Below are 27,763 nucleotides of genomic sequence, written 5' to 3'. Positions count from 1 at the left end.
AGTGGCACACTTTACCTCAAGCCTAAACAGCCTTTTTACTTCCAGGGACATCTTTGCATGTACCACTCTGGCTCTTCTCTAGAAAATGTTTATTTTCAGGTTTTTGCTAGCCTTATTAGCAAAAAAATGAAAGTATTTTTCTCAGTGTAGGATTGTGTTGTGTTCCTATAAGGCTTTGTCCAGCTCCTTCTCCCAGGATTGGTCTTCCAGATGAACCAATGCAGGGCTGTGCTTCTGAGGGTCTCTCTTGAACCTTTTCCAAATCTCTCCTCTACTTTCCATTTTCTGCTGACCATACAAGCAGCTGGCCTGCATTTGTAGCTTTTCTAGTAAGCCTCTCCTCCATTGGAATAGGAACAGACTAATACCCTTCTTCAAGTGCAGAGAAATTTACCTGTCTGCAATGACCGAAAGGGGATGAATATAAGGACTGATGATAGCCTGTGCAGTGTGAGATCTCTATGTTGCGAACCAGATCCATGCGTGCTGGGAGAAACCATGGCCTGAATCCTCAGAAGTTAATGAATTACTTGTAATTAGAACAACTGGGAAGTATAAGCAAGGGTACTTGTCTTTATTCCATAACCTTGCCTCCTCTACTTCCCAAACTGCTTGGATAATTTGGTGTAAAGTTGTTGTTGTTGTTGTTCTTCTTCTTTTTCTTCTCCTTCTCCTTCTCCTTCTTCTTCTTTTCTTCTTCTTCTTCTTCTTCTTTGTCTTCTTTGTCTTCTTCTTCCTATTATCATTATTATCATTATTATCATTATTATTATCATCATCATCTTGCTTTCCCATTCTTGAGAGTCTTTCAGTAGCAAGGCATGCATGGCCACTGCCATCTGTCCCACACTGTTCTGTCCAAGGAGGAAACAGTGCACTGCATACATTGCATACATTCCTTGCTTCAACTTTAATGGGTTCTCTGTTACATGCCTACACTGGAAAATGTTCATATCTGAGAAAGTAGAAATGGAAAAATGTGCCTTTCACAAGGAGAGCCTTGAAATTGTCCTTGTATTTGCAGAAAATTTATTTTTGTTTCTTCAGGTCCTGAGAAAGCTTTGTATCTTGCATATGTGAGCTTGCAGAAATCTCCGGGATTCCTGAGCTGTTAAACTGAGATTTCTTTTTGGATATACTGACAACATTTTAGATTTCCTCTGACAAGCTTTAAAACATTTTCAAGACCTGGAAACTGGCTCACAGTGGGAAATAAATTCCTCAGTTCACATGCCAAGCTTCCACCAACTCTGTATTCACATTTTTCTGCACATTTTTACTTAGTCTTCTACTGACTGACTGGTCATCATTGTTGCTTCTTCCATCCTCCAATGGTAGAGTGCCCCACGTGCTCAGGGAATGTTGTGGGAGAACTGATATAAAGACTTCTTTTGTAGGAACTTGGGAAAATGAGTATCTCTTGCAAGACAATTCACTGCTGAGAGGTTAGTAAGATAGCAAAGGTGTGAAACATCTAGTAAAGGGAAAAAAAGAACAGATGATTCATGACTGAAATGTGTTTCCAAAAAGACTTTAGTTACATTTGTTGTGCTCCTAAGTATTCAACTGTCTTTAAAAATAAGACAAAAGTAACAACTTGCATCTGGCTGCTTTTAAAAAGTTACACCTGCTTTGTAAAACACATAAACAAAGACAAATGCAACAAAAGGGAAGATATATAGTGAAATCACATCATATGAAGTTTCGCAGATGCTCCTATGCTGTACTGCATCATATCAATGAGGAGCTATAGCCCCTTTACTGCCCAATGTCTGCAGATCCGCACTTGATTAGGCATGAGGTTTAAGCATAGGTATAGTACCAAGGATGTTAAGGACCCTAGGGGTTCAGAACTCAGAAATGCACATGATCACACACGCTCCCCAACCAGAGTTTTGTGTGAGTAACCATGCTTTGGTAGGCTAATACTGCTGTCTGCAAAACAAGGCAATGCGAGTTCCTGCTCCCACCCACTTGCTGAAAATCAAGTGAAACTTTTCCTCCCTGTGTTGAAACATCCTCACAGAGAAACCTTTCCATGCCAGGAGTGGGTGGGGACCAGAGCTGCAGTCAGGTGCACTGCGTGCAGCAGGTAGGCAGAGAATTCTTTTGCAATTTGCTTTCCTCCCTTACCACACAAGCATAAAAGCAACCCAGATTAAGCTATTGCTTTGATCTTGCTAATTCTTACACATATTGAGTAGATTACATATGACTTTAATAAATAATAAAAGAGAGAGGAAGAAAATAAATGGCAATTCATGGCATTTGTACCTGAGCAGGCGTATTAAAGCAAGACAATCTAGGGCAATGCTTTCCAAATAACCATAAATTAATCCCTTTTTGTCATATATTTACTATTTTTATTGTCATACACAGTGCCAAATTGCATCTCTTATTAACTGTTTCAGCCAGTTGAATTACATCTACAAAATACTTTAAGACTGAGGCACTCGATTACAGGTGATTTTAGAGTTAGATGTCAAACATCATTATTGGCCACTGAGTTAGAGAGTTAATGTGTTCCTAGAATCACTTGTTAAACCAGCAATGCACATGGATATAGCTGATATTACATGTGCCTGTTTACAGCCTGCAGCAATGGTGTTGTCTCCTTTGCCCTGTTCTCTTTGTGCTAGACTTTTCTATGTTTTTCACAGACTTTGGAATACATCAGGGGCTAGGACTGCTCAATCTATTCTCAGGTTGCCTACAAGCTGTGCAGGCTTGCATGGAGAAGTGCCATTGCTAGGTTAATACTTCACACCTCAGACCAGCCAGTTGGAATCAGGGATGAGCGAGTCCTCCCTGGCACATCAGGCAATATTAAGGAGGCGCAGCCAAATTATGGAGAATATAACAACTTCTAATCTAAGTTTGAAGTTTGCTCTGCTTTGTGTGAAGATTTCACCAGATGACCTGCAAAGATCTCCTCCAATGGAAATTACTCTACGGTTCTAATAGAAGAAGGATTTTTTTCCAAAGGAACAGCAAATCTGTTCTCCCAGCTCTGAATTCACTAGGGAATTACTGGGACTTCCTGTGCAGGTCAAAAATGAATAAAGATCACACTCTTTCCTTCTGTGGATGGTGGAGAAGCACATCAGTAATTAATATACCAGTGAGTTTAGTGAAATAATTATTTTCATTATTTAGTGAAATCATTATTCATTAGTGAAATCACATTCACCTCTGCCTGCTCTAACTTGCCCCTAAGTTACACATAGAAATGCCCAGTCTAAATTGCACATAGATATGAAATAAAAATTCCCTGCAGACCTGTGCTGACTTGGTGGCCACTGCCATCTTCACAGTAATTACTCTTGCTCAATCCAGTGAGGTGAAGGCTGGTTTGAGCCCCGTCCCTGGCTGTCCCCCACTCCCTACAGGGGGTGAGTGAGGAGGGATTGTTTTATATACAGCAGGTGTCAGGCACATTCTGTGGCACTTTTATTTCCTCTTTTTGAGAAATTCACAGACAAAGTAGATGGTTACTTGGCACTCGGAGTCATTCCACTCTCCTGTGCTGAGCATTTCCACACAGTCCTCACGGCCAGCTGGGTCGTGAGGCTCTCCTTCCTTCCAGTTACTGTAGTTCTGCAGTGGGCTGTTGTCTGCGTACACAAACTGTCCTTCTTTTTCAATGTCGTTAAGCCCAATGAAGGCTCGGAAGAGGCCGCTGCTGGAGATGTAGTCAGCAATCAGGGCATTAGTTGCCTCATCTTTAGGCATGGCGAGTGTTCCTCCTCTGTCTCTGCAGTGCATCAAGGCTTCCCTGTAGTTCTTCTCTTCTTTCACGATGTAATAGAATTTCTCGTCTGTCTCCCTGATACCTGCTATAACTTTAAAGGGGAATAATTGCTTAGAGGCATTTCAACAGATATTGAAGGTACTTCTGTTCCAATATGACAATGAGATTATCTTTATATTAGATTTAATAAAAGGGAATGAGGAAAAGTATTCCTACCACTGAATTTGTGATGAGGTGGGAAAAATGAGAACCTGATCAGATACTGATGCTAATGGGAGTGAAAAGCACCTTGCACAAGAACTGTTCAGTCCCGCCTGGCGTTTGTGTCCCATGACACTTCAGTTTTACTACATGGATGTCTAGTAGTAGTCCAATTAAGTCGTGCTAAATGCACAAATAGCAATGTCTAACTCTGGATTGCCTTTATTGTTTTGCATGCTTTTGAATACAGACTGTGAAAGAGTGTCCTGGGATAGAAACACAGGGGTATAGATAGCTTTTCAAGCCCTTTCCATGTAGAGTAAAGTCAATGTGACTACTAAAAAAAGACATTTTAAATACAGCCTGAGATTCAGAGCTACTATAGCCACTAAGTGGTGTCGACTGGGAAGGAAACTGTGGCTGATCAGCAGCTTTAAAAGGCAAACTTCTCAGGCAGCAGCATCCTAGTGAATTAAGCCGTGCTAAAGAGAATAGAAGCAGATAGAAGTTGATTGTCCTTGCTAATGGATTGCTGGAATGTTCCTGAGCACAGCTTTGGCCTGGGGCAACTAATGCTTTCCCAGGCAATTCAGAAGTTACTCCAGATACAGTTTAGGAGTTAGTAGAGGACTGCTCCTGATAACATGGCATTCAGCTTTGTAGTGTTTAATAATACAGATGAGGGCTGTTCTGTCCTAGTTGTCTGTAGTCTCAGACACATTTAATTTTCTGATACAGCCCCAGCCCCAGAAGTGGTTGTGGAACCTTCTCAAAGCCTCTGCTATGCCACAGGAAACATGCTTCTTTTTCCTTGAATTGGGGTCAGTTTGCACTGCCCACCTGACACTGCTGCCTGCAGACTTCTTATAACTCATGTCCTGGGGTAGTGGTCCCTTCGTACAGGAAAATGATGCTGGCACTGGGGAGAGCACTAGTAGTACTGTGCCTGCAGCCTACCCGTCCAGCAGATCAAGTGGTTCCTATTTTTTTTCTGCCTTCTGGAAGCAGATGGGCACAAACTTTTTCCTTTCATTGCCTGTGTGGCCACAGAGCCTGAGCAGACTGACAGCCCAGAGGCAGTTAGCAAGCTGTGTTTCGTGCTTTTCATGATTCTTTCTGTTGTGCTTTCAATCATTTCTGTATTGTTTTTGCTTTTATTCATCTGCGGCTTGTATCCTTACAAGTGTAAAACTATCTCTTTTCTGTATGCTGTCAGAGCGGTTTACACAGTGGGACCCTCTCTCTCTACCTGGATACTTCCGTAGAGCAGCAATGGTAGAAGAATAGCAATGATAACTGTTATAGGAGCCAGATAAATCACATCAAATACATGAAGATCCTTACCATTCTTTACAAACTTGATGGATGTGTTAAGACGAGCAACATTGATATTCAGTTGTCCAACAACTCTGCGGTATCTTCCACAGTCACAGACTGTACCTGATGCAATACAAAGGACAGAGGGTTTATCGTGTAGGATAAACAGCCAGCCTGCATGGAGGGTCGACTGTAGCCAAACCTCCTGAAGGCTTGGCCTCAATTTGTGGAGAGTGAGTCTCATCCTTCCGCATTGGCTATGCTTCTCTTGATCCAAGCACTTATTTTGGCTCTGTACATTCCCTTGCTAAGTTGCTTAAGCATTCCTACTTTAAAAAACGCAGATAGAAGAGTTTGCCATCTTCTTTCCACCTATCAGTGGAGGTTTTGCGTGTCATCGGCCTTTCTCATTATCAATTCCATCTAGTTGCAGATGTGGTTTATCATGGTGATCATTACAGAGTTATATGTGAATGCTGAAGGACTACCTTTGTATCCATAGAGAGCACTGGTTCCTGGGCCTTCTAATAGAAACAACAGCATCCATCAAACAAGGGCACTGCTGTTTTCTCAGTGAAGGAATTTTGTGAGTATGCATAGAGGCGGGACCAGCAAGACTTCAGTGGAAGAACCATGTTAGTGAACACAGCACTATGAAACAGCAGAAATAGTCAATACCAACTCAAATAATCAACATCTTTCAAGCACTGAAGTCTCAGTTATATTTTTCTTAGTAAACTGAAATTTGACTTGGTACAGGATTTTTCTGTTCCTTTTGTATTCAGGAGAAGAAAACCTGTTGCTGATGATTACTGATTAAGAACCAAACTGATATTGTGTATGAAATCTCCTAAAAATGAGTACAGCTGTATGTTGAAGGTAGGAAAACATTCGAGGTCATTAGGACTAAGAAGAACTTTCTAGATTAGCAGATCCAAATTCTTTTCCTGTAAGCAGATGTGTTGCATTCATTTGAGAACAGATTATGCTCTGTTTAAAATCACTTCTGTCTAGTGTTCCATGCTCTTGTCAGGAAACTCTTGAAGGATTTAATTTCTTTGCCATTCAGAAATCTTCTAGTTTCTAGTATAAATATACTCCTGGCCTGTTTATGTGTTAGTTTTTATGATATCAAACATTACCCATTAATTTAGATAACTCTTCTCCATATTTTGGGTATGTTAGCATGTTCATAGCTGTTAGTCATACCTTACTCAGCCTTCATTTTGCTAAATAAAACTTTTTCAGTGTCTTCCTGTTCATTTCACCTGTTTTCAAGTTTGTTCGTGGACCTCAAAATTCTGTGAAACTGCAGACAAACCAACTCTGAAATCAAAGACATTCTGCAGAAAAAGATATATAGCATACCTGGTTTTCCCTTTTTTCCAGAAACCCCCATTAAGCCTTTGGCTCCTTTGTCACCTGAATAAAGAGGAAAACATATTCTTAGATCTCAGGCAGTCCACAATGTCAGGGGACCTGTTTAATCATATATTAATGGTGTGCTTCTGATTGGAAACCCTGATGTACTGTACTGGCAGATGTGCCAAGTCAAACAAACCATGATTAATTCTGGTGTATAGAAGTGAGGAGAACCCTTTAATAGCTAACTCACTGATAACACAGGCATCTCGTGTGCTGCTGGTTCCTGGTACCACTTGCTTTAAATATAAACTGCACAATGATCCTGAGAGGCTAAAAGCACTCAGGAAATCTGTGGGAGGTGAGACCTGGGTTCTCTCAGCGTCTTGCAGGACAGCGTTCTTCCCTGGGTTCAGTGGTTCCGTGATGGGCTGAGGCAGCAGATGAGGCTGATGTGCCCAAAGCCACTAAATTCACCTGGGCAACAGACTATGTGTGCAGGCAATAGGTAGCACCTGCACGAAATGAGGTCAGTAAGAAGCAGTGTTTCCTTTCAGATATAGTTCATGGAAATGTGATTTATTTTCATCCACTGCTTTAATCTTCTTCTATAAATCATAAAAATGACAGGAATACTTTTCCAAATGCCACACTACTATATAAGTTTAGATGACTAGCTTTTTAAAAAATCTCAGCTGTAATTTGGATCAAGAACAGCTGGACTCTATCTGAAATTCATGTCAGCTCTTCTTTTATGAATCAAAACTTCAGAGGTCAAAACCACTAATGCTTGCTCTGCCTTGGTAATGGCAGTGTTTTGATGTCCTTTTTCCTTTGTATACTTTTGTTTTTTTTTAAAGGAATTAGGATTTGGCTGTTATTTTAATTATCATTACTTGACGCTGCACACTTACAAGCCGAAATTTAAAGGTTGCTTCATTAAGAACTTGAATATTTAACGGCAGACTTAAACAGTGACTGAGAGACCTTTGCCTCTTCAAATAAAGAAATAAAATTGAAAAAAAAATAGAAGGACACAATAAATGGTGCATTCATGTTGGGAGCGAGCTTGATTTCAAGGCTCAGAACATCAGTTTACTTACAGATAAAGAGAAGCAATTTGTGGGATTCTTAAATTCTAGTCGCCTTTGGTAATTGAAGACATCTTAGGAAATAACTATCTGTCTTTCAGTCATCTAGGAACTTCTGAAAACAAGTCCCTAAGGCCTAATTCTTTTATTCTTCTCTGATACTGAGGCTGGCTAGAGGGCATCAAAGGTTTATTAAAAACATCAGCTTGAGAAGCTCCATGCAGAGATTGCTCCACATACTCACCCACATGCCTGGATGGATGCTCTGGTTAGAAACCACAGAGATCCCCTGGGGATGGTGGAGTCCCTGCTCAACTTTCAAGGCAGGTTTCCTTGTGGCAGAAGTAATATTCCTTCTTAAGTAGCTCTTTAGGAACAGTGGAAAGGAATACCTGAGCCTCTTCTCAGATTACTAGGGCATAATTTCAGGAAATTATAGTCCAGGTAGACTTGGAGTCTACCTTGATTTACAATTAGTTGTCATGCCTAGTTACACGAGTACTTTTTTAAAACTCCTAAAATACTTTCCTTACCAAGCTGTCCTGTGTATTGCTTGCTCATGTGTCCCACAGCAGCGCAGGTGGCAGAATATTGACTTAGGCCTTTAGCATCCAAAGCCCAAATTTGGCTTTCTTGTTTGGAATATTCAGAGGATTTCTCTGGAAATCCAGCCTGGATTTCACCCTTCCTTTTTTACCACCGAGGAAGACTGATTGCTTAACTCATGAAGCAGATCATTCTAGCCAAGTAAGTCTAATATGTCACATTTGGGAAATTAAACAAGAATATCTCAGTTAACTCTTGTCACCAATCTTTATGCATAACATTATTTGGAGAGTGTTGGTCACAGCCGTTATTTGATATTACTCCATACCTGGAATTATCACAAAACACGTATTTGCATTGAGAGGGAGAAAAAAAAAAAGAAAATTCCCAGACTGGAGCTTACCCTTTCCACCAATTGGACCAATTTTCCCAAGCATTCCCTGGTCACCAACATCCCCCACAGGTCCTTTGTTTCCTAAGAGAAGAAAAAATGAGGAAAAGAGTATGGATGGTTTCCATCATTCCTTTCCCAAGGCACTGTGAGGTTTCTACTCTTGCTGTTTTTCCTGAGCCTGATCAGTCTGCATGTGTGGCAAAATCAAAAGGAGTGGAACTCTGAGGAAGGTTGGAGGAGGACAGCGCAGATCTCTGCTGCTGTGAGACACAACAGTAGGACATTGCAAGGCACCTTAGTGGAACTGCCTGTTCAAATGCCCAGAAACATCATATTTTCTTACAGAAAATACAAACTAAAACTCCTAGTGAGCATTCAAATATTAATTTTACTTCACAGCAAACCAGGCCAACAGCAGGTTTTATTTGTTTGTTGTTTTTTTTTTCTCCACCCCAGAGAAAAGTCTTTCCTTCTTCCTTGAGGTGAAGACTTCATGGCTTTTGCTGGGAATTCTTCTTAAAGCAGGACTGTAAACAGGGACCTATTGTTTTGCTGTGCATGCTTTTTCAATCCTCAGACCACAGAAATAATGGATGCTTTTTTAACTGATTAATAGTGTAAGTTCTTAAACTGGCTAATGATAACAGCCCAATTTAGGGAATCTCAGTTTGCACACTGAATTTAACATCATTAAGGTGCTTCATAAATGATCGGTTACCCAATTCCCTTGTAAATTTCCTGATCTTCTTTTTAAGGTAAGAGGCAAAGTCGTATGAATGCATTTAAAAATGGAAAAGTTTTTTATTTTATTTTATTTTATTTTATTTTATTTTATTTTATTTTATTTTATTTTATTTTATTTTATTTTATTTTATTTTATTTTATTTTATGATAACAGGTTGATTTCAAAGTTTCTACAAAAGTAAAAACTTTCCTGAGTATTCTTAACCACTGTCAAGGAAGAAAGATCAGGAATATGCATTATCATTGAACTCTAATGATAAATTGAGCTTTTGAATTAGAGCGTTCAAACAAGGCTGATACCATTGCATCTGGTGCCTCCAAATGCCCTGCCCAGCAGTATATGAGATATGTTTAACAGGGCCGATTCCTGAGACATCTGCAACTCCCTGATCTCAGCTCAGATACTGTTTGAACAGAGGAACTTTGTTTTTCAGTGCTTGCCTCTATTTGCTTTTCTGCAAAATAGGGACAACTGAGACTGAATTTTGTTGAGCATCCTGACATATTACTAGGAAAAAACTCCCAAAATTCAATTTCAACTAAAGAATCATTTCAGTAAGAGAAGAGTAATCTTTCTGATTATACATATCACCTGGGTAATGATTATACACATGATCTGGGTCCCCTGGATCACACTCATGGCAGCCACTTTGGAAAACAGCAGTAAATGTACTGGTTTATAACAAGACTCTTTAAATATATTGCTACATAGAGCTGTCTTCTGTATTGGTAAGAATCGCACCAGATTCTCAGAGTATTGTTAGGTTCTCTGATTAATGTTTGACAGGATTGTGAAATCCACGGGTGCAGCAGGAATGAAAAGCATTAAACATCACTGATCATATGCATCAGTACGGTTTTGTGTAATGATATTCATATACCAGTAATAGCCAACAAACTGTCATAAATACCTTTCGGTCCTTTTGGTCCAACCTTTCCTTGTTTGCCCACTTCTCCTCTATCTCCTTTTTCACCTTCATCACCTTCCAAAAACCAGAAAATAAAGCATCATGATGTATTTCTGTCAGAGCAGTAAGTGCAGCTGTACATCCTCATAAAGTAAAGTTCACAGGTTGTTTTTTTTGTTTGCCACAGGATAAGTTTCCAGAGAAGAGCTGATGAATCTGATTATTATTAGGAAAAGCTAAAAACTTCCACTTCTGGAAAGCCTAATCCAACATGAGAATTATCCAACAGCTATTTCTAGTCCTACGCTTTAATCCCTGTTTGCTGTACACAGATACCTAAGCCAATCTTTTTCTGTTGGGAAACCTGTATACACACGGAAGAACTAGCAGGGCAAGCCACAGGAATTTAGCAATTGTTTCTAGTGACTCTGTTCATAGTGACCCTGTGTTCATGGTATGCAGATGCTTTTGGAATGGGAGGAATGTAAATATGTTGAAACAGAGCCTAATACAGACCTTAGCGCTTAGTATGGCAGAAGTCTTGCCTTCAGTTCTTGACAGGTGACATTTATATGTTGCTATAACAAACGTGTTTTGCAATTACTCCAGTGCTTTATTTTGGAAATGTCATACAGTGAATATCTGTAAGAGGTAAAATCATTGCCTTTATTACAGTAACGCAGAGATTTCTCCAAATGAGATCAAGACCAAATTTCACAGGTTCCTGTATGGTATTGTATAAGTCCTCTTGCTAATGTAAGAGACAGTCTCTCACTGAGCAGCTTACAGTCTAAAGAAGCAAGACAGCAATTAGTAGGAAATGTTATCTCCTTCCTTAGGTACCTTACAGTTTAACTTCACATTATGCAGGAAGCTGGAGGCACAACTGGAGCTGATTTTCTTATCTTCTGCTTCTTAGTTTAGAGCCAAGTCCCAAGAACATCTTTCCTCTTTATTTTTTATTTTTATTTTTTTAGACAAATGCTGAGGTGGGACAACACCTGCACCCCTTTGCATGGAACTACCAGCACTGAATACAGGCAGCCTTCCAAAGCCTTTTCCCCTGCCCGCTACTCATGTCTGCAGTAAGCCTTGCTGTGCAGTGGGAAGCAGCTCCACAGTCTCTTGGCCAAGGCAGAATCTCATGTGCTGGCAGCCCAGAATTGGAGAAAAACTCAGGATATGGAGTACCCAATGGAGGGAAGTATGTCTGGATGTCAGCAAAAGAGAGGTGAGGACAGAACAGCATTACGTGACGGGACCAACAACCTGACTCACTGAGGATGATGCCTCTGGCCCTGGCAGAAGGTGTTCAAGGGACTGGGTGTGCTGAGGGTGACTGTCACCCAGGCAGCTACTTCCAGCTTCCCACAGGCAGTGTTTTGAAGGGCTTGCCTGAGCCAGACACTGCGTCCAGACCACTCATGAACAACCACTACTGATTCTCCTCTGCACAGATTAGTCTTGCGCCTTTTAAACCTGTTTATATTTTTGGCCCCTATAATATCCTGTGGAAAAGATGTTGATGATTGAATTATGTGCTTAGCAAGAAAGCAGCTTCCTATGGTTTCTTTCAGACTGATTGTTTCATGGACCTCATTATTATTTTCTGAAAGATACTACCCACTTATTCCTAATTTAGCTTCTCCTACTTCTGTAGCCATAGGTAGCATATCATTTGCTGTTCTGTGAGGTGGTGACAGACAAGAAGTGGTGAATATTAATTGCAGCATATAAAAAGTGATATTAGACGTTTGGCTCCTTCCCATGTCAGTTATGTGGACTGGGCTGAGTTTCTCCCTCGGTGCCAAAAATATCCTTGTGGAGGGCAGACTTATCCCGTTGGTCAGGGTGTTCTTTGAGGAGGGTGGTCAGTGATCCAAGCTCAGGAAGATAAAGGGCTGAACTTCAGTCCACGCTGGAGGGAGGAAGTATTTGCTAGAGGGATGGACAAGGAGGAAATGTGTCGTGTTGTGACTAACTCATGTGCCTTGTTTGATTTTAACACCAACTGCTACAGAACAAAGTAGGAAAGGAATAGGCTATAAGGAGTCAGCAATAGAAATTTAAACATCTCTATTTTCAATAGTTCTTAAAAATGCTGGAAAAGTCAGAATATGTTTCCAAAAGCCAACCTTCCTAAATATCCAGTTGAAGCTATAGGTATGAGACTGGAGCTAGCAGAAGGATGCCTGCTTGTACTGGGTTCTTGTCAACCGACCATCAAACAGCAATGCCAGAGAACGTATGATTTAATTTTGCTGTTAATCTCAGTACTAACAACATTTACAACTGAGAAACTGAGAAATTGTCTTTTCCGAACCTATCAATGGAACCCTTGGGAAAAGTGTAAAAGTCGCTTCTCAGTAGTCCAGAAATTCAGAAAAGATTCCCAGAGGCTGACAAAAGGCTCGTAAAATTAAATTCCGAGAGAAGGTTGAGAGCTATCTGATCACAGTCTGCAAACCCATACAGCAGGAGAACCATGTGGTAATAGAAAGGAAGCAGGGTGTGATTGAAAGGCAGGAAAAGCTGGATGAGTCCTGACTAGAAATGCAACATGGAGATGTTTAACAAATGGGCTGTTCTCTCTGGCAGGAGAGGGAGGTGTAGGAGGCTTTTCATGTCCAGCCTTTCACCATGCAATCAGTTCCATTATGTAAGATATGCTGTTACTCTAGGTCTAGTGTAGAAACTGCTGAGGGAGTTTCTTTGGCCTGTGTCACCCAACAGAACAAACCAGATTCGTGTTGACCTTCCAGACAGGGCTTGTCACCCTGGCAGTCCTGGAGTCATCACCTCTCTCAAGTGAACTAGTAACATTACTTGTGGCTTGCAGATTGCCATTGAGTTAAAGGCTCTAGAGAGACCATTTGCTGCCGAAGGAAGACCTCTGTGCAAGAAAGATGCTTTTCTTTTTTTGATAAGAAACATTGCTTAGTTAATCTTGGAAATAAAGCTTAGGAAAGAAAGTCAATACACAAGTGGAAAAACTGTGATTACTTTCCAAAGATGTTTTCTTACAATTTCAGATTCATCATTTCAAGCCACTGAAAGTTGCAGCAGTTTTTTCTGAGAGACTTTGGAACAAGCTTTTCACACACAGGGCACCTGGAGGTGAAGCTTGGTTGCCCTGTATGGCCCATCAGACTAAGAGGCGATGGAAGAAAGGGGTAAAATGATTAGGGAATGTCTCAACTTTCATTGCTAACACCTCATGTAATCCCAATTTTTGCTCAAGCACTCTAAAAGCTGAAGTAAAGAAAAGTAAGATCTATTTACCTGTTTCATCATAGCATAAAGCAACCTACCACACTCTGCCTTAGTTGCCCTGCCTAGGAAAATGGGAAGAATAACACTTTGCCTCTCTGTAAGGGATGGAAATCCTACTAATCTTCCCATTTTGCATCTGAGAAGGAATAGGACATTACAAAGAAAGGGTAGAAACAGTATTCATTAATGGTACCATCTCATTTTTAGGACTGGATTAAGCCTGGTGCTTGATAATATAGTTTTATAATTACTAATGCATTGTGTCCTCGTTAGGCTGCTGTGTGCGATCTCAAATTTTGGCAAGAAACGTGAACTCTTGGGTTATGCTCCCCTCTTGTGGTCTTGCCATGATTTGCAGCTAGGTAGGAGGGATTGTGAGAGGTTGGTTGACAAAGTTTTGAGCAGGGATTGAGTTGGCTTCGTTTCTGATTCATAATAAGAATCCCTCCCTTTTCTCTTTGACTTCACATGGACAGGTCACCCCACTGTGCTAGCCACTCTTTTTGCAATCTGCCAGAAAAAAAAAAATCTAAATCCTGTTCTCTGGACTTGGTTTTTAAATTTTATGCTGCTGTGCTTTGTGCAACTTGAATTTTCTTACAGAATAAAAAAAACAAACCCACCCTCTCTGATCCCTGTCCTCATATGCTTGTAGTCGATACCTTGATACCTGGAGTTTAACCTTTCCTTTTTGCTGCTTTTTACTTGGGGCAGTGTCAGGTTAAGTGTTAACCTAATTAGTAGGTTGTTACCTTAAAACTGTGGTTGCAAGGATGTCACATAATGCACTGCACTGGCATTGCAAGCATTGGTGAAGCACTTGGAGCTATTACCTGAAGCAAAACTATTTCTCAAGCTTTGTAGGATTCCCTTAAGCTGATTCACTTCTTCTGTGTCACAGGTTTTAAATACCAGACTATTAAAATGAACACATGGAACAATAAATTACTAGACTCTTCCAGCTTGGGACTGCATGAGACAGAAGGAAAGCAAGAGCCATAAGCAGTAAATGACTTTTACAGCCATTAGAAAATTTTAATTCTAATTGAGAGGGAGCTTCAGTCCTTACTTCACCCATAAACAAGATCAGGGAAATGCTGAAGGTCTAATAATCAGCGGGACTTTTAGGCAGTTTGAAGAGTCTCTGCCTCTTTAGGAGTTTCACTAAATAACACAATCTTGAGAGATTACATTTGGTAAGACTTTAATTAGTAAGAATTTGCTGACCTTTAAGTGACTTAAATTTCTTTACTGAAGCAATTCATTTTGTAAGCAATTTATCTGGCTTGTATTCACCAATGGAATCACAGAATCACAGAATGGTTTGTGTTGGAAGGGACCTTAAAGTTCATTTAGTTCCAATGCCCCTGCCATTGTCAGGGACACCTTCCACTAGATCAGGTGGCTCAAAGCCTCATCCAGCCTGGCCTTGAACACATCCACAGGTGGGGCACCCATGATTTCTCTGGGCAATGGAGGATGTTTTCAGGTTCAATTGCTCACATATGTTTAGTGACTTCTAAAGTCTTGTGATCAAGGGCTGACCCTGGTTCTTGGAGAACCAGGATATAATCCTTGGGTATTTTGGGGCCCACACTTATCTGTAGAAGCAGCCTTGCATAAGGATGCCTGAAGGATAAAGCCAAAAGGAGGTTCGTAACTGGGCTTCTGCATCTCTATGGAAGCATGTAACATCTAGCCTTTTAGAATCACAGAATCATTTAGTTTGGAAAAGACCTTCAAGACCATAAACCTAACACTGACAAGCCACCACTAAACCAAGTCCCTCAGCACATCTACACGTGTTTTAAATACCTCCAGCGATGGTGACTTAACCACTGTCCTGGGCAGCCTGTTCCAATGCTTGACAACCCTTTCAGTGAAGTAATATTTCCTAATACCCAATCTAAACCTCTCCTGATGCAACTTGAGCCTATTTCCTTTCATCCTATTGTTTATTATTTGGGAGAAGAGACCAACACTCACCTCACTACAACCTCCTTTCAGGTAGTTTTAGAGAGCAGTAAGGTCTCCCATCAGCCTCCTTTTCCCTGTACTAAACACTCCCAGTCCCCTCAGCCAGTCCTCATAAGACTTGTTCTGCAGCCCCTTCACCAGTTTTGTCGCTCTTCTCCAGACACACTCCAGGACCTCAATGTCTTTCTTGTAGTGAGGGACCCAAAACTGAACACAGTGTTCGAGGTGCGGTCTCACCATGACTGAGTACAGGGGGATGATCACTTCCTTCCCTGGTCTGCTGGCCACACTACTTCAGATACAGGCCAGGACACTATTGGCCTTCTTGACCCCCTGGACCACCTGTCAGCTCGTATTCAGCCAGCATAGCCATATTTTCACTCAGAGCTCTGCTGAAACTCTGAAACTGTCCATGGACAGTCCTACTGAGACACTTCCCCACGTGTGCTTGCTGGGAAGTCATGGTATCAGGTCAGCTCCAGTTGCAGAAAAGTTAATGCTCTCTAAGTTTTATTTTTTGTTTTTTTGTGTGTTTTTTGAGTTTTTGTGTTTTTGTGTTTTTTGGTTTTTTAGTGAATCAATTACATTGTTCCTTCTGATGCAAAAGAAGCACAAAGAACCTTGACTATAGCAACCCCTTCCAACCTGCAGTATGAATGGGACTGTCCCAAGTGTAGCTCTCTGTATCTTGTACTTTACAACTACCCCTGCGGTCTGAGCACATACCGCAGCCCCATATACCTTCCTTCACCCTCCAGGTCATACTCACCTTTTCATATGACAGAAATACAACTTCTACTGGGCTATTGCAAAGTTTCCTCCTGCATCAGATACTTTGAACTGAAAAAAGTCCACCACCAGGCCAAAAGTCCTTGAGAAACTCCTGGGGGCACAACTCATTTGCTGGGGGAGTGGTGGTGGAGGGATGTGGTTAAACCTTGATTCATGTGGACATGGCTTCTTTGTACTGCTTGCATTGAATGCATTTAGCATTTCATAGAATCACCAAGTTGGAAAACACCTCTTGGATCATTGAGTTCAACCATTCCTATCTGCCACTAAACCATGTCCCTGAGCACCTTGTCTACCCATTTTTTAAATACCTCCAGGGATGGTGACTCAACCACCTCCCTGGGCAGCCTCTGGCAGTGCCCAATGACCCTTTCTGTGATTTTTTTTTTTTCCCTATTATCCAGTCTGAACCTCCCCTGGCACAGCTTGAGGCCATTCCCCCTTGTCCTATCACCAGTCACTTGGGAGAAGAGGCCAGCACCCGCCTCTCCGCAACTTCCTTTCAGGTAGTTGTAGAGAGCAATAAGGTCTAGGCAATGTCCCACCACAAAGGCTCTGTATGGAATCTGTTACACGGTTTTACCCTCTGATCATGCATGACATAGTTCTGCTGAGCCCATGTTTCATGCTCCTAGTCCCACCTGAGCTGGTACAGGGGCCCTCCCCACCTCCACAGATGAAGAGAACAGATGATTTCTGCCTGTCCTGAGAGTTAAACCAGAGGGATAAGGAGATGTACCCATGGCAGGAGCATTGGAACTAGATGATTTTTAAGGTCCCTTCCAACCCAAATCCTTCTATGATTCTATGTGCCTAATTCTGAAGCCTTGAGACTCCACCAGGAGCAACTGAATGCCTTGCCCTCCTGGAAGAGCCTTGCAGATAACCACAGATTAGCTCTTTAGCCTATGGATGCCGAGCGACCCTGAGCATGGTGAACTTGTGCATACAGTCTCTATTGAGAGGTTTTGTCACCAGAAGGAGGCAATGAGTCCACAAAATAATCAAATACACTCTTCCAGTGTACCAGCACATCACAAGTACGTCACTGGAAAGTCTCAAGATTTCCTCTAATTTCACTTTCAGTGTCTCTTAGATCCTTAGTGAATTTCCTGTATCAGAGGGGATTCTTGCTTTCTTGACGTCTTTTGCCTGTTTAATATGATGTCCTCTCCCCCATCTTTCCTCCTCCTCCCTTCAGCCCCCGTCACTGGCCAGCACCCCTTCCTCCCCGCTGCCTGACATAGAGCACTCTCTGACTCTGTGTTGAAGGACTTAACTCACTAAACAGAGGATTATCAATAGGCAAGCAGCCACTTTTAGTGAGTGAGCTGAATCAGCTCAGTGAGAAGTCTGATGTCGAGCTCAGTTGAGCTGGTACAAGATGAAGGAAGGACCACACAATTGGAGTGGGAGATGAAAAAGATGTTAGGCTTCCCCTTTTGACAAAAGAAAACTGGCAGATGAATGCAGCTGAAGTGTGCAACTGCCCCATAGCCGTTCTCGCAGGTGTGCTGCAGGAACATGCAGGGCTCCACTGTGAGAAATAAAGCATTTTTCTCACAAGTCCTTGTTGTCTTTTTTCATCCAGCTGTAAATTAGACAACAGGGGCCCAGACACCTTCCCTGGTGAAATGGAAAGAATGTTAAAGAATAAACTTGACTTTCTGCTCACTTTCCCACTTCCCACTTTGAAACATCCGCTGCCTTCCATACAAATACCCTCATCTTCTATTGCAATGCACGAGCCGGACCCAAGCCTTTAGCAGGCTGCGAGAAGCTCTGCTGACTTGTATTATTTGACAGTGCGGAGCTTTGTGCATGAAAGGGTTATTTCCGTAATAACACAGAAATAATTTAGATTATTTCAGATTTTCTTTTCACTTGGTCTGCTGAATTTAATTTTTTCAGCCTGTTTCCTTGCCATTCTGACATGATCTTGGAGACCCATAGTTTACAGCTGCTTCAGTGAGGAATCAAACTGACATTGGTGCATATGTAGACCAAATATCTCTTGAATTTATGTATTTAAGTCCCAACATACATGCTTTCATGTATGTTCAGGCTGGTAAATTTCAGAAATGTAATGTACACTAAAATAAGGGAGTCTAAAAGACATGAAAAATAGAATTATGTTTTGAAATTAAAGGGCTCTTCAGATAAAATGTGAAGCGCTAAGAAGGAAGTTTAGTTATAGGTTTGAACAGCCTATAGGATGTGGTAAGGTATTTTATATTTTTGGAAGGAAATGTGGATAACAGCGTATCTGGTTTCTGAGAGATTTTGAAATTTTCCAGGAGTGGAATTGCGTAAGGGAAATTAAAGCTGAGAAATGAACAGCTATACTGGAGACCACAGTAAATGCTATTTTGAGGTGCCAGCCAATGTCATAGAGTTTATAAGCATCATTTGTCAGTAATAATAAGGAAACATTTTACATCTAAATTACTATGGGAAACTCCCAGTATTCTTCAGATTTCATCTCATTCCAGTTTCTCAACTTGGATCTGATTCAAGACCTTTGAAGTTCCTCTGTCTGGATTTCAAAGGAAATGAGCTGGGACCTGGGACAGATAGCAAGATCTAGAGCCAGTTTTCTGAAGCACTGAGTTCCTAGGAATCCATGTGAAATCAGCTGTAGCCACGCTTCACTCTTCTGCAGAGGCAGCCCCTGCCCTAACCATCTTCTCTTCCTGCTCATGCTTTTAATGGGAGTTTAGGAGTCAAAGTTTGAGGCTCTCTCCTTATTTCAGCACTTGTGTTGTTGGTTATTGATTTACTCAGGCTCAGTCAGATCCCATCTCATCAATATCAATAGACTACTTAAAACTTCTTTTTCAGGATAGACTAAACTGAGCTTGCAGTTTCCAGGCTAAAACAGGCTACCAGAAAGGACAAAGGTGGGACACTGGTCAAAGGGAGAGCCCAGGGGAGCAGAGCCCAGTGTTCCTTCTGCTGCCAGGACATGAAGCAACAACAGGAGCTTTTGCTGTCACTGCGCTAGCCGCTGCCTCCCCACAGACCCAGCTCCTTGCTCAGCAGCAGCAACAGCTACCCTGCCTCCAGGTTTGGAAAGGTGGAAAGTAAGCAACAGGGCCATGACCAACTTTGCTAGGCCAAGCACTTGGCTGATCTGGGAAATTTGCTGCTTGATCTGGTTCACTTTGTACCCAAGAAGTTGATGGAGTACAGAACTTGGCCTTTATGATCCTAGTTACTCAGCCGGAGCAGATCAGTGTCACCTAATGTAAGTTTTCAGAGGTCCTGTGCCAAAGCAATTCAGCTAAGACCAAGTTGTTCCCAAACATCTCAGGTCGAACACCAAAAATTTCTAGTTATGAATACTGAAAACCTGTCATATTCCAAAGCCATATTTTTAATTTTTTTTGTTTCCTAGCGTATTTCAGTAAGGGTCCTAGAAAATCCCTCACACATTTCTATTTTTAACTGCTATATAAGCCACCTTGTTGTATACCTCAAAAACTTTTTCAGGTAGGCAGAACAAAGCAACCATTTCACTAGGACTATGTTCAGTAAAAAGGAGCCTTGAAGCCTGTATTTTTGAGAAGAGACCTGAGCAGTGCCTAGAAAAAGAAACTGGGAGAGGAGTGCCAGCTTTTGCTTTTCCCCTATTCTTTTTTGCCCTTTTTCTGGAGTGCTATTTAGACAATTTCTTTGCAGAATTCTTTACAAACAATCTTCATCATTCATTCACTTGCACCAGTGACTGAAAAGCAACAGATGGAGGGAGTTGCATGGTGTCTGGTTTGCATCATGCCGAACCACCAGAGGTCAGACTGAAACTCCTGTTCGTTTCCAATGCTGAGAAGTTTAATTCAGACTGACTTCTGTCATTGCAAAGGGAAGTGCAAACGGCTTGCAGGCAATTTACTGCATTCCTCTGTTCCTGGGAAGACTGCATCCTTCCAGAATGTTTTCTAGCTCTTGGTGTTACACACAAAGGCCTTCGGTTTTGTCTCATGCTTTTTGAGAGATGGTGAGACTGTCACAACTGGTTTGAAGACTTTCATGATACTCAGCCTTGAATTACCTATTCTTTTCATCCCATCACTCATACTATACTTCCATTGTGACATCTCAGGTATGAAAATAACAAAGGGTATATTTTTGAACAGGAGGAATTTGATTTGCGCAAATGAACTTGGACAGGTTGCATGTGGCTTGTGTAAGAAGTGGCCTGTCTTCACAGCACTAATGACCCTTTTTGAACAGGTGATTTTCAGGGTGAATATGTGGAGAGATCAGATGCTTGCTCCTGCAGCGACTGCAAATGACGAAGTGAGCAATGCAACCTTCAATAGTACAAGAAATAAAGGGTTGTAGATTCTGAGCTGCTTCTTCTTCTGGGAGCACCACTGTGTTCTGCCATAGCTGAAGATGCTGAGCAGGTGGAGCTGGGACTGAAACTTGTGCAAGTGGGTCAAACCCCATTTTGTGGAGAATGATGGACAAAGGAGCAAAACAGACGGAGCACAGAAAATAAAACTTACAAAATCAATAGTCACAGACTTGTCCATTGTTAGGGTTAAAGTTTGAGCAGAAAAAGTTTTGCCTATGGCTGTGGTGTGGTCGTAGGCCACAAGGGATCACTTGCTCTGAGTCTGTAGACATAAGATAGATTAAGAAAAACTGGCACTAGGACAGGCTTTGTTCTGCCATATTAGGTGCATACTTCATGCTTGACTACAAGGGATGTCTGAGGAATAAACTGGGTAGTTCACACCCCCAGCCTGCTCAGCCCGTTGCCTGGCTGACTGGCAGTCAAAACAACCAGTGCCATTGAGAGCCACTTGTGACTGTGCTGGATGAACTCAGATGTGATAGGAACTGAAATTAATCTATAGGATCATACCACATCGTCTGCAAAATGTATATGGTGACCTGTAGTGGATGTGAGCCAGTAATCTGGACATGATTTACTCAGTATTCCTTTTATCAATCATGGATCTTTGGCATGGTAATTTAATTTTTAAGCAGTAGTGAGGACCATGCCACATGAGTTTGGCTCCTCTTGTATCTTGATATCAGCCAGGAGGCAGGAGGACTGGTAATGAATAAATCCTGACTTTCTTAGTATCACGCTCGCAAAGAACCATAATATCTCACGTTTAAATGCTCCCTATCCAAGCTAGACCACAGAAAACAGCTGGAGTACCAGCTACTCCCATGTTGTCGCCAGACCACCTCATTAGCTTTGTGACTTGTTAAACACAATTCTGTCAAACTTTGTTCTCCATCCTACCATTATTCAAATATGAACTAAACAAACTCCCACTAGCTCCCTTGGGGATCATTACATCTCTCTGCATTTATGCTGTGGCAGCAAAAGGTTCAGCTTGGATTGTAATCATAAAAAACTTAACTTGCTGATTAAAAATGGTACTTTAAGCAACATGCATTTGAATAATCCATCATGAAAACAAATGAGTCTGTAGCGGTGCCTTTGACTTGATAATCTTTTTTCTGCTTAAAATTTAAATCGGTTGCATTTTTTTTTTCTCTCAGTTTGTAGCCCATAGAAAAATATAATGAATTACTAAAAAGAAAGCAATAGTTCGAACTGCAATAGCCACAGTGTGGAAAATATAGTTTAGATCTGTCACTGCAAGATAGATTTGTACATCATGGACCTAATTTTTGGCTGAGATGCTCTCCAGGCAATTCCATTGATGTTAGTTGTGTTGCACAGAAAGTAAGTTAATGCAGAAAATTTGGTTTCAGATATTTGCAAAGTGTTTTGAAGATAAAAGAGCTGCACATGCCGGAGCTGATCTGTTTTTTTTTGTTGAAGTCTGTAGTGAAGGTCCTGTTTAAATCACCAGGAGCTTCTGGATCAGGTCTGACAAATGCAGAGTGGAGCTGTGTTTACAAGTAAACATTTGGAAATAATGACAGTTCAGTCATTCTAAATATTGCAGATATCTTCCTACCTGCAGGTGCCAAGTGACCCATTAACAGTTCGCAATAGGTACCCACTTTTAGACAAAGTCACTCAGTTTATGGCTGCTAGCTGTACTGGTTGTGTGGTGAATACAAGAAGTAAGAGAAGATTAATGTGGCTGGAGAATGATGCAAAAGGACAACTCTAATTTATATGACAACGTGTGACACTGTTCCTGAAATTAAAGAAAAGCAAATTCAAATTTCCTTGCATCATCACTTTCCTCCATCACAGTTTCCCCTTTCTAGATGCTTGTACATTCCACAATAATTCACATCTTTCATCCCCAGCCCGTGCCACAAGCCCTCCATGTCTCCATTTTTAAAAATCAGCCTTCATCAGTACTGATCTCAGCATTAGCAACCTGGTATTCCTCACCTTTTGGTCCAGGTAAAATTGTGTGTGTTGAGCAGACATCTGTTGTAGGTCGATTGTCAAGATCAAAACCAGAAATCTGAACTTGGAAGATAAAAAGCACTACTAGGGTCCCATATTTCCTTAGCTGTTGTTCTTTCTTGCTGCTCATCCTTGCAGCCTCTCAGGAAATGCCTTTCGTTGTTACAGTCTTAAAAAATGCAGCTGATTCAAAAATAAATCCTCCACTAACTGAAGCAGTACGAAGATTGCGAGCTACATGCAAGAACAGCTAAATAAAGTGAAGAAAGGAGTTTGACGATGCTGTAGTTATTTCTGTCCTGCACATTATCCAAGCTATTTATTTAACAGTGACAGCTGTTTATTCCAATTTATCTCTTATCTCTGAGATGTTTAGCTGCTTTTGCCATGGAAAATTTCTTCAATATATGGGGATATCTCTTTTGTCTTCTGTTTTTTTCCTTTCAGCACTGACTCTTCATGCCCCGATTTTCACTTACTGAAGAGACAAAAGAGTTCGTTATTGTATCCAAGTGAATACTAATTATTTATAGGATACTTGTGGCTGGCTTTGTGCTGGGAGATTATCACAGACTCCATGTAACTTCTAGAGAAACTTTTCCACAAAAGCTTTCCTGCAAGGAGACCATTGGTGACAACGGACAAGCTGCCAGTGGATGGAAGTCACTGCTGCTCTTTCACAACTTTTGGGTGCTGTATACTCGTAGTCCCCAGAATACCAAATGGAAAGTTGATGTTACCAATGGATGTTTGAGCCAGAAACCTGAAATTGTTGTTTTATGCTTATACATGGCTCTACAATGCTTGCTCCAAGCCCAGATTATGCTGGCAGACACAGTGCAGAAGGACAGACTTCAGGCAAAGCCACAGGGTAGGATGATCTTGAATGACTGCAGTAGCTCCTCCCATACCACTTTTCTCCTCTACTTGCTAGCTGGAAGGGACCATTTATCAGGACAGTGGTATAGCACATGTCATCTTTGGGTCGTCCAGGAAGCTGCTGCTGGTTCAAATCCACATGAGGTAGCTGTCAGATTTTCAGCTGAGTATTTGGACTTTGAAACCAGGTGTAGGTGGCCTCCTAGGCAGGAAAACAGATAACATCCAAACTCGCTATATATCTCCTTGGATGGAGCTGTGGTAGATATCTGTTCACGTGCAATCCCTTCCTAGAGAAAAAACTCTAGCTTTCTTGCAGGGAGAACACTGTAACCAGGGACAGCAGACTTTTTTAGGCAGCCTGGCAGCAAAGAAAGGGGAGATGAGTATTTGTAATCTTTCCAGGAATTTCTTACACCACGAAGGAGACAGCTACTCAAAAAGCTGAACTGTACTTTTGAACTGCCTAGTGTGCGAGAGCGCAGGTTTTCTTTCCATTCTAGGAAAAAAATTATTTCTTATGACAAAAGCTTTTGAGATGCTTTCCTCATTATTTAAGAGAGTATTAGTTCTCCAGCCCTACCATGTTTCAGCCTTTGGTAGACAGAAAAAGTAGCAACAGTGAAGTACAAGAAAATACATTTTCTCAAAGGCTGAAGAAAGGCTTTGATTTCAAACTTTCAAGTAGGATGAAATGTTGGCCGAAATGCCAAGAGAGGTCAAGACACTCCTTTCCCTCATGCTTTCTACCCTGGTCAGAGACTGTCCCATTTTTCAAAACACTTTTTTTGTTAAACTTTATACTGTACTTTTCAGAAATAAATAGTGGTCTCTGTCCTAAAGATTGTTGTCTAACTAACACCCTCAAATGTGACCTTGATAACAGATACACCACAGCCATAGGGGTAGGAGAGAGAAAGCTGGGGTTGCAGATGGATAGAGTTGTACCATGAATAAACTTTTTCCTCTGTGATTTGCGTTGGGCACTGTGCCTCTGACTTGTACACTGTAAATCTGTTTTATTTATCTTTTTCCTCATTCACTTTCCATTTTGTGAGCAGAAGGTCAATGTAAGAGCAAGAATAGAGAGCGTAGGAGTGGGAAGCTAGTGTACTTAGCTTTGGAAGAGGCATTTTGGGAAATGTTGCCAAAGTGACGGAAATGATGCTATCTGTTCCACATTACTGAGAGACTTACAGTGACTTCTTTGTTATTTATCAGACATGAAGAGGGGTAAGTGTAAGTGACAGAGGAAACCATTTGTTTAATCAGTTCAGTTACTGACTAGGACTAAGAAGGGAACATTTTTCCAATACTTCACTGCTGTGATAGTTTTCAAATGTTCTCATTGCACATTAGAAAATAAACCAAGACTCTAGCTTTTTTTTCCCCCTCCATAAAAATGAGAAAACCCCTAAGTACAAAGTGAGAAATGACGCCTAATATATCCAGGAGCTTGGTAATGAAGGCATTTGCTTAAAATGTAGGAGATTCAGATTTGAATTCTTTCTCTGCCTAATTCAAACCAGTGTTTGCACTAAAGCCTTAAGGTTATCTTGCCTTATTACAAGGCTGTTTGCTAATCAGTTATGTCTTCCTGTATGTTGGGTCAGAAATCCTGTCTTCAGGCTAAGAAACCTAACTTAACAGGAGGTCTATCAAAAGTGATATACTAGCACAAAAACCTTGGGGTTTGGCAAATTGGTGTTTATGAAACCAGTTTCATTGAAAAATCTTCAAGCAGCTTCATCAGTGGTGGATATTTAATGAGAAACACTACCTATTGTGCGTGTGAATTCTCACAGAGGTGGGCTTAAAGGAATGTCTGTAGGCAAGAGAGAAAAACAAACTAAGCAGTATTGTCCAAACATAAAATACATAAAGCAAACCTTTCCTACAGCATTGCAAGGAAACCCTGAGAAGACACAAAAGAAAGTCCTGGAAGATATTGATGCTTTAAGTTAGCAGTAGTCAGGTAACCTTTGTTTAGTGCATTGCCTCCTTGGAGTCCAAGTACTTCTTTGGTAGTCTGTATTACCTTCGCTTGCTTGTTCTTCAGATGTTAGTACTTAAATGTCAATAGACTATAAGGAATGCAGACAACATCCTGAAACAGTGTTCATCAAAAGATAGCCAGAACTAAAGGGAATTTTAATAATTCGTAAAGTCCCATATCCTGTGGTTAGACTCCAGGTTAATATGTCCTGCTAATAACCATGGGCTGATTCAAACAGAAGTGCTGAGAGTCTGCTGACGCTCTTTCTAACCCAAATATAGTACTAAGGAGTACCTTTCTCTTCTTTACCATACTATACTGAATACATCTGGGGATATCTGAAGTAAAAGAAAAAAAAACAACTACAATATTGCTCTGCTTTGCATTTCTGCATGGTTTCAGTTCTTCTGGTGTCAGAGGCCACGATGATTTGGAGTGTTTCAACGTATTGTACATCAATCATGGCAGTAAAGCTTAGAGAGAATGGAAGAGTTAAAACAGTAACATGGTTTGCAAAGTGTAGGGACGAAAGTAATCCCACAGCTATTTTGTAAAATGTCATTTTTTGTTTTGACACCATGCAATGACTACTTGAGCCTGAAAACACAGTCTCCACCAGTTGTTATTCCTCTGAGTGAGATATAAACAATGACTAGACATTAATATGCCTAATTATATAACTGATAAATAACTGATTTATCATAATATTATAAATAACTGATGAAAAGAACCAAAACAAGGACAAGTCTCCATGTTTCTGTGTTCAGTAAACAGATCTAGTAAGACTCTAATTTTTTAGATAATTCTTTTTGGATATTTGAGGATCTTCATCAACCTCAGCAGTGTAAAATATATGTTCTTCTCTAAGCTATGACCTCCCTGGTTTCCTGTTAGTGAGTTTGACTCTGATGAGTTGGGTATCTTGTGAGATGGGAATGAGCATCCCCTGGTCTGTGACAGGGATGATGCTCTAGGAGAATCTTAGGTCTCCTTTAGAACGTACAACCTCTTCTTGAGGTACTCCTACCTTTCCTTTCCTGCTCCTATTCCCTTCAGCCATTAGCCTTCAAACAGAAAAGCTGACCCAGATTCCAACTGAAAATGTCTGCTGTGAGTCACAAGGGATTTGGAGACAGCTGAAAGAGCAGAATGGCTGGTCAGCATCAAAATGTTAGAAGGAGCTTGGATTGCAGACCGCAGATGCAGAGAGCTGCTGAATGCTTGATGAGGTGCAGTACTGAACACTGTACCCCCTTCTTCATGGGACCTCAGTTGTATGTGACTTCTTCTCACTGAGCTAGCAGTGCATTGCAACTTTGCATTTCTAACTTTTACAGTTTGCAAGAATTTAATAGCTCACAGTCAATGTGTTATAAGTACTTCTATTGTGAACACTTTCATTGTCAATAATTATCTGACACATAGTCTTGAGGTTTTCAGTTCTACTGAAGGTGCTTTTGACATTACTCGTATGACATCAGCCTTCCTGAGAGGCCAGAGACAGATACCTATTGTTATTGTTTTCCATGCAATGACTTGGAGAAGCTGTCCAAAAAAGTAAGGCATTCAGAGATGTGATAGAAAGTGAAATACTCAGTGTGGTTTGTAATTGTGTTTATCTAAGTGCAGCCTCTTCCTGTGTCAGAACAGATTTTTGCAAACAAGAGGGCAATGATTCAGTTCAAGAGGAAGACTGATAAAATAAACCCAGCTTCTGCTGACCTGATGCAGCACTGAACAGGGTCCTACCCTGGGAAAATATTTCCTGCTTCATTTTCATAAATATTTATGTAATTCCTTCTGGGAAACATATCTTCTTCAGAAAACTGAACATGCTGCTCCCTGACACAAATTTAACTGTTTACACAGGAGAGATTATGGGCATGTACCCAGCCTTGGGTTTTTACATTCTTATCTCAGGCATTTCTGTCTTTTAGAGTTCTCCTTCCCTCTCTTCCTATAGATCACACCATGTCTTGAGCCACGGAGCTTAGTTCTGGCTGTGGAATTTGAACATCCCCCATGCTCTTTGGAGAATTGTTATTTTGGGCTGCAGAAATAGGGACCAAATGTAATGTTCTGCCTGGTAACACACTTCTGTCCTGCCCAGTTTGCCCTTCCTATTCTAGTTTGAGGCTCTTCTCTAAAATAAAAAAAAAAGTCATGTAAGTGAT

At 41.1% G+C, this 27,763-nt stretch overlaps 1 protein-coding gene across 2 annotated transcripts; it reads right to left on the bottom strand.

Moving 5' to 3' along the window:
* Window positions 1-1,570: 1,570 nt before the first annotated feature.
* On the bottom strand, window positions 1,571-23,097 carry COLEC10 (collectin subfamily member 10). 2 transcript variants are annotated; one of them, XM_069854570.1, is made up of 6 exons: window positions 22,697-23,075; window positions 10,318-10,389; window positions 8,672-8,743; window positions 6,638-6,691; window positions 5,297-5,392; window positions 3,371-3,842 (listed from the first exon to the last, which is right to left on the bottom strand). In XM_069854570.1, the coding sequence occupies exons 1-6, from the start codon at window positions 22,842-22,844 to the stop codon at window positions 3,451-3,453; spliced, it is 834 nt and encodes a 277-aa protein (XP_069710671.1). In that variant the 5' UTR covers window positions 22,845-23,075; the 3' UTR covers window positions 3,371-3,450. The 2 variants fall into 2 exon arrangements, with proteins under 2 accessions (XP_069710673.1, XP_069710671.1); XM_069854572.1 differs by lacking the exon at window positions 5,297-5,392 and having other exon boundaries at window positions 1,571-3,842; window positions 22,697-23,097.
* Between the last annotated feature and the right edge of the window lie 4,666 nt (window positions 23,098-27,763).

The sequence above is a fragment of the Phaenicophaeus curvirostris genome, chromosome 3 (genome assembly GCF_032191515.1).
Source record: "Phaenicophaeus curvirostris isolate KB17595 chromosome 3, BPBGC_Pcur_1.0, whole genome shotgun sequence".
NCBI classification, from domain to species: Eukaryota; Metazoa; Chordata; class Aves; order Cuculiformes; family Cuculidae; genus Phaenicophaeus; species Phaenicophaeus curvirostris.
The sequence above is the reverse complement of the archived record's forward strand: the minus strand, read 5'-3'. Positions and strand labels throughout refer to the sequence as shown.

Coding starts and splice junctions, on each gene's coding strand:
- COLEC10 (XM_069854570.1), bottom strand. CDS start 22,844: ATGAGCAGCAAGAAAGAACAACAGCTAAGGAAATATGGGACCCTAGTA. Junction 10,390..22,696: donor AATTTTACCTGGACCAAAAG/GTGAGGAATACC, acceptor GGTTTTTGGAAG/GTGATGAAGGTGAAAAAGGA. Junction 5,393..6,637: donor TGGAAAAAAGGGAAAACCAG/GTATGCTATATA, acceptor GTATTGCATCAG/GTACAGTCTGTGACTGTGGA.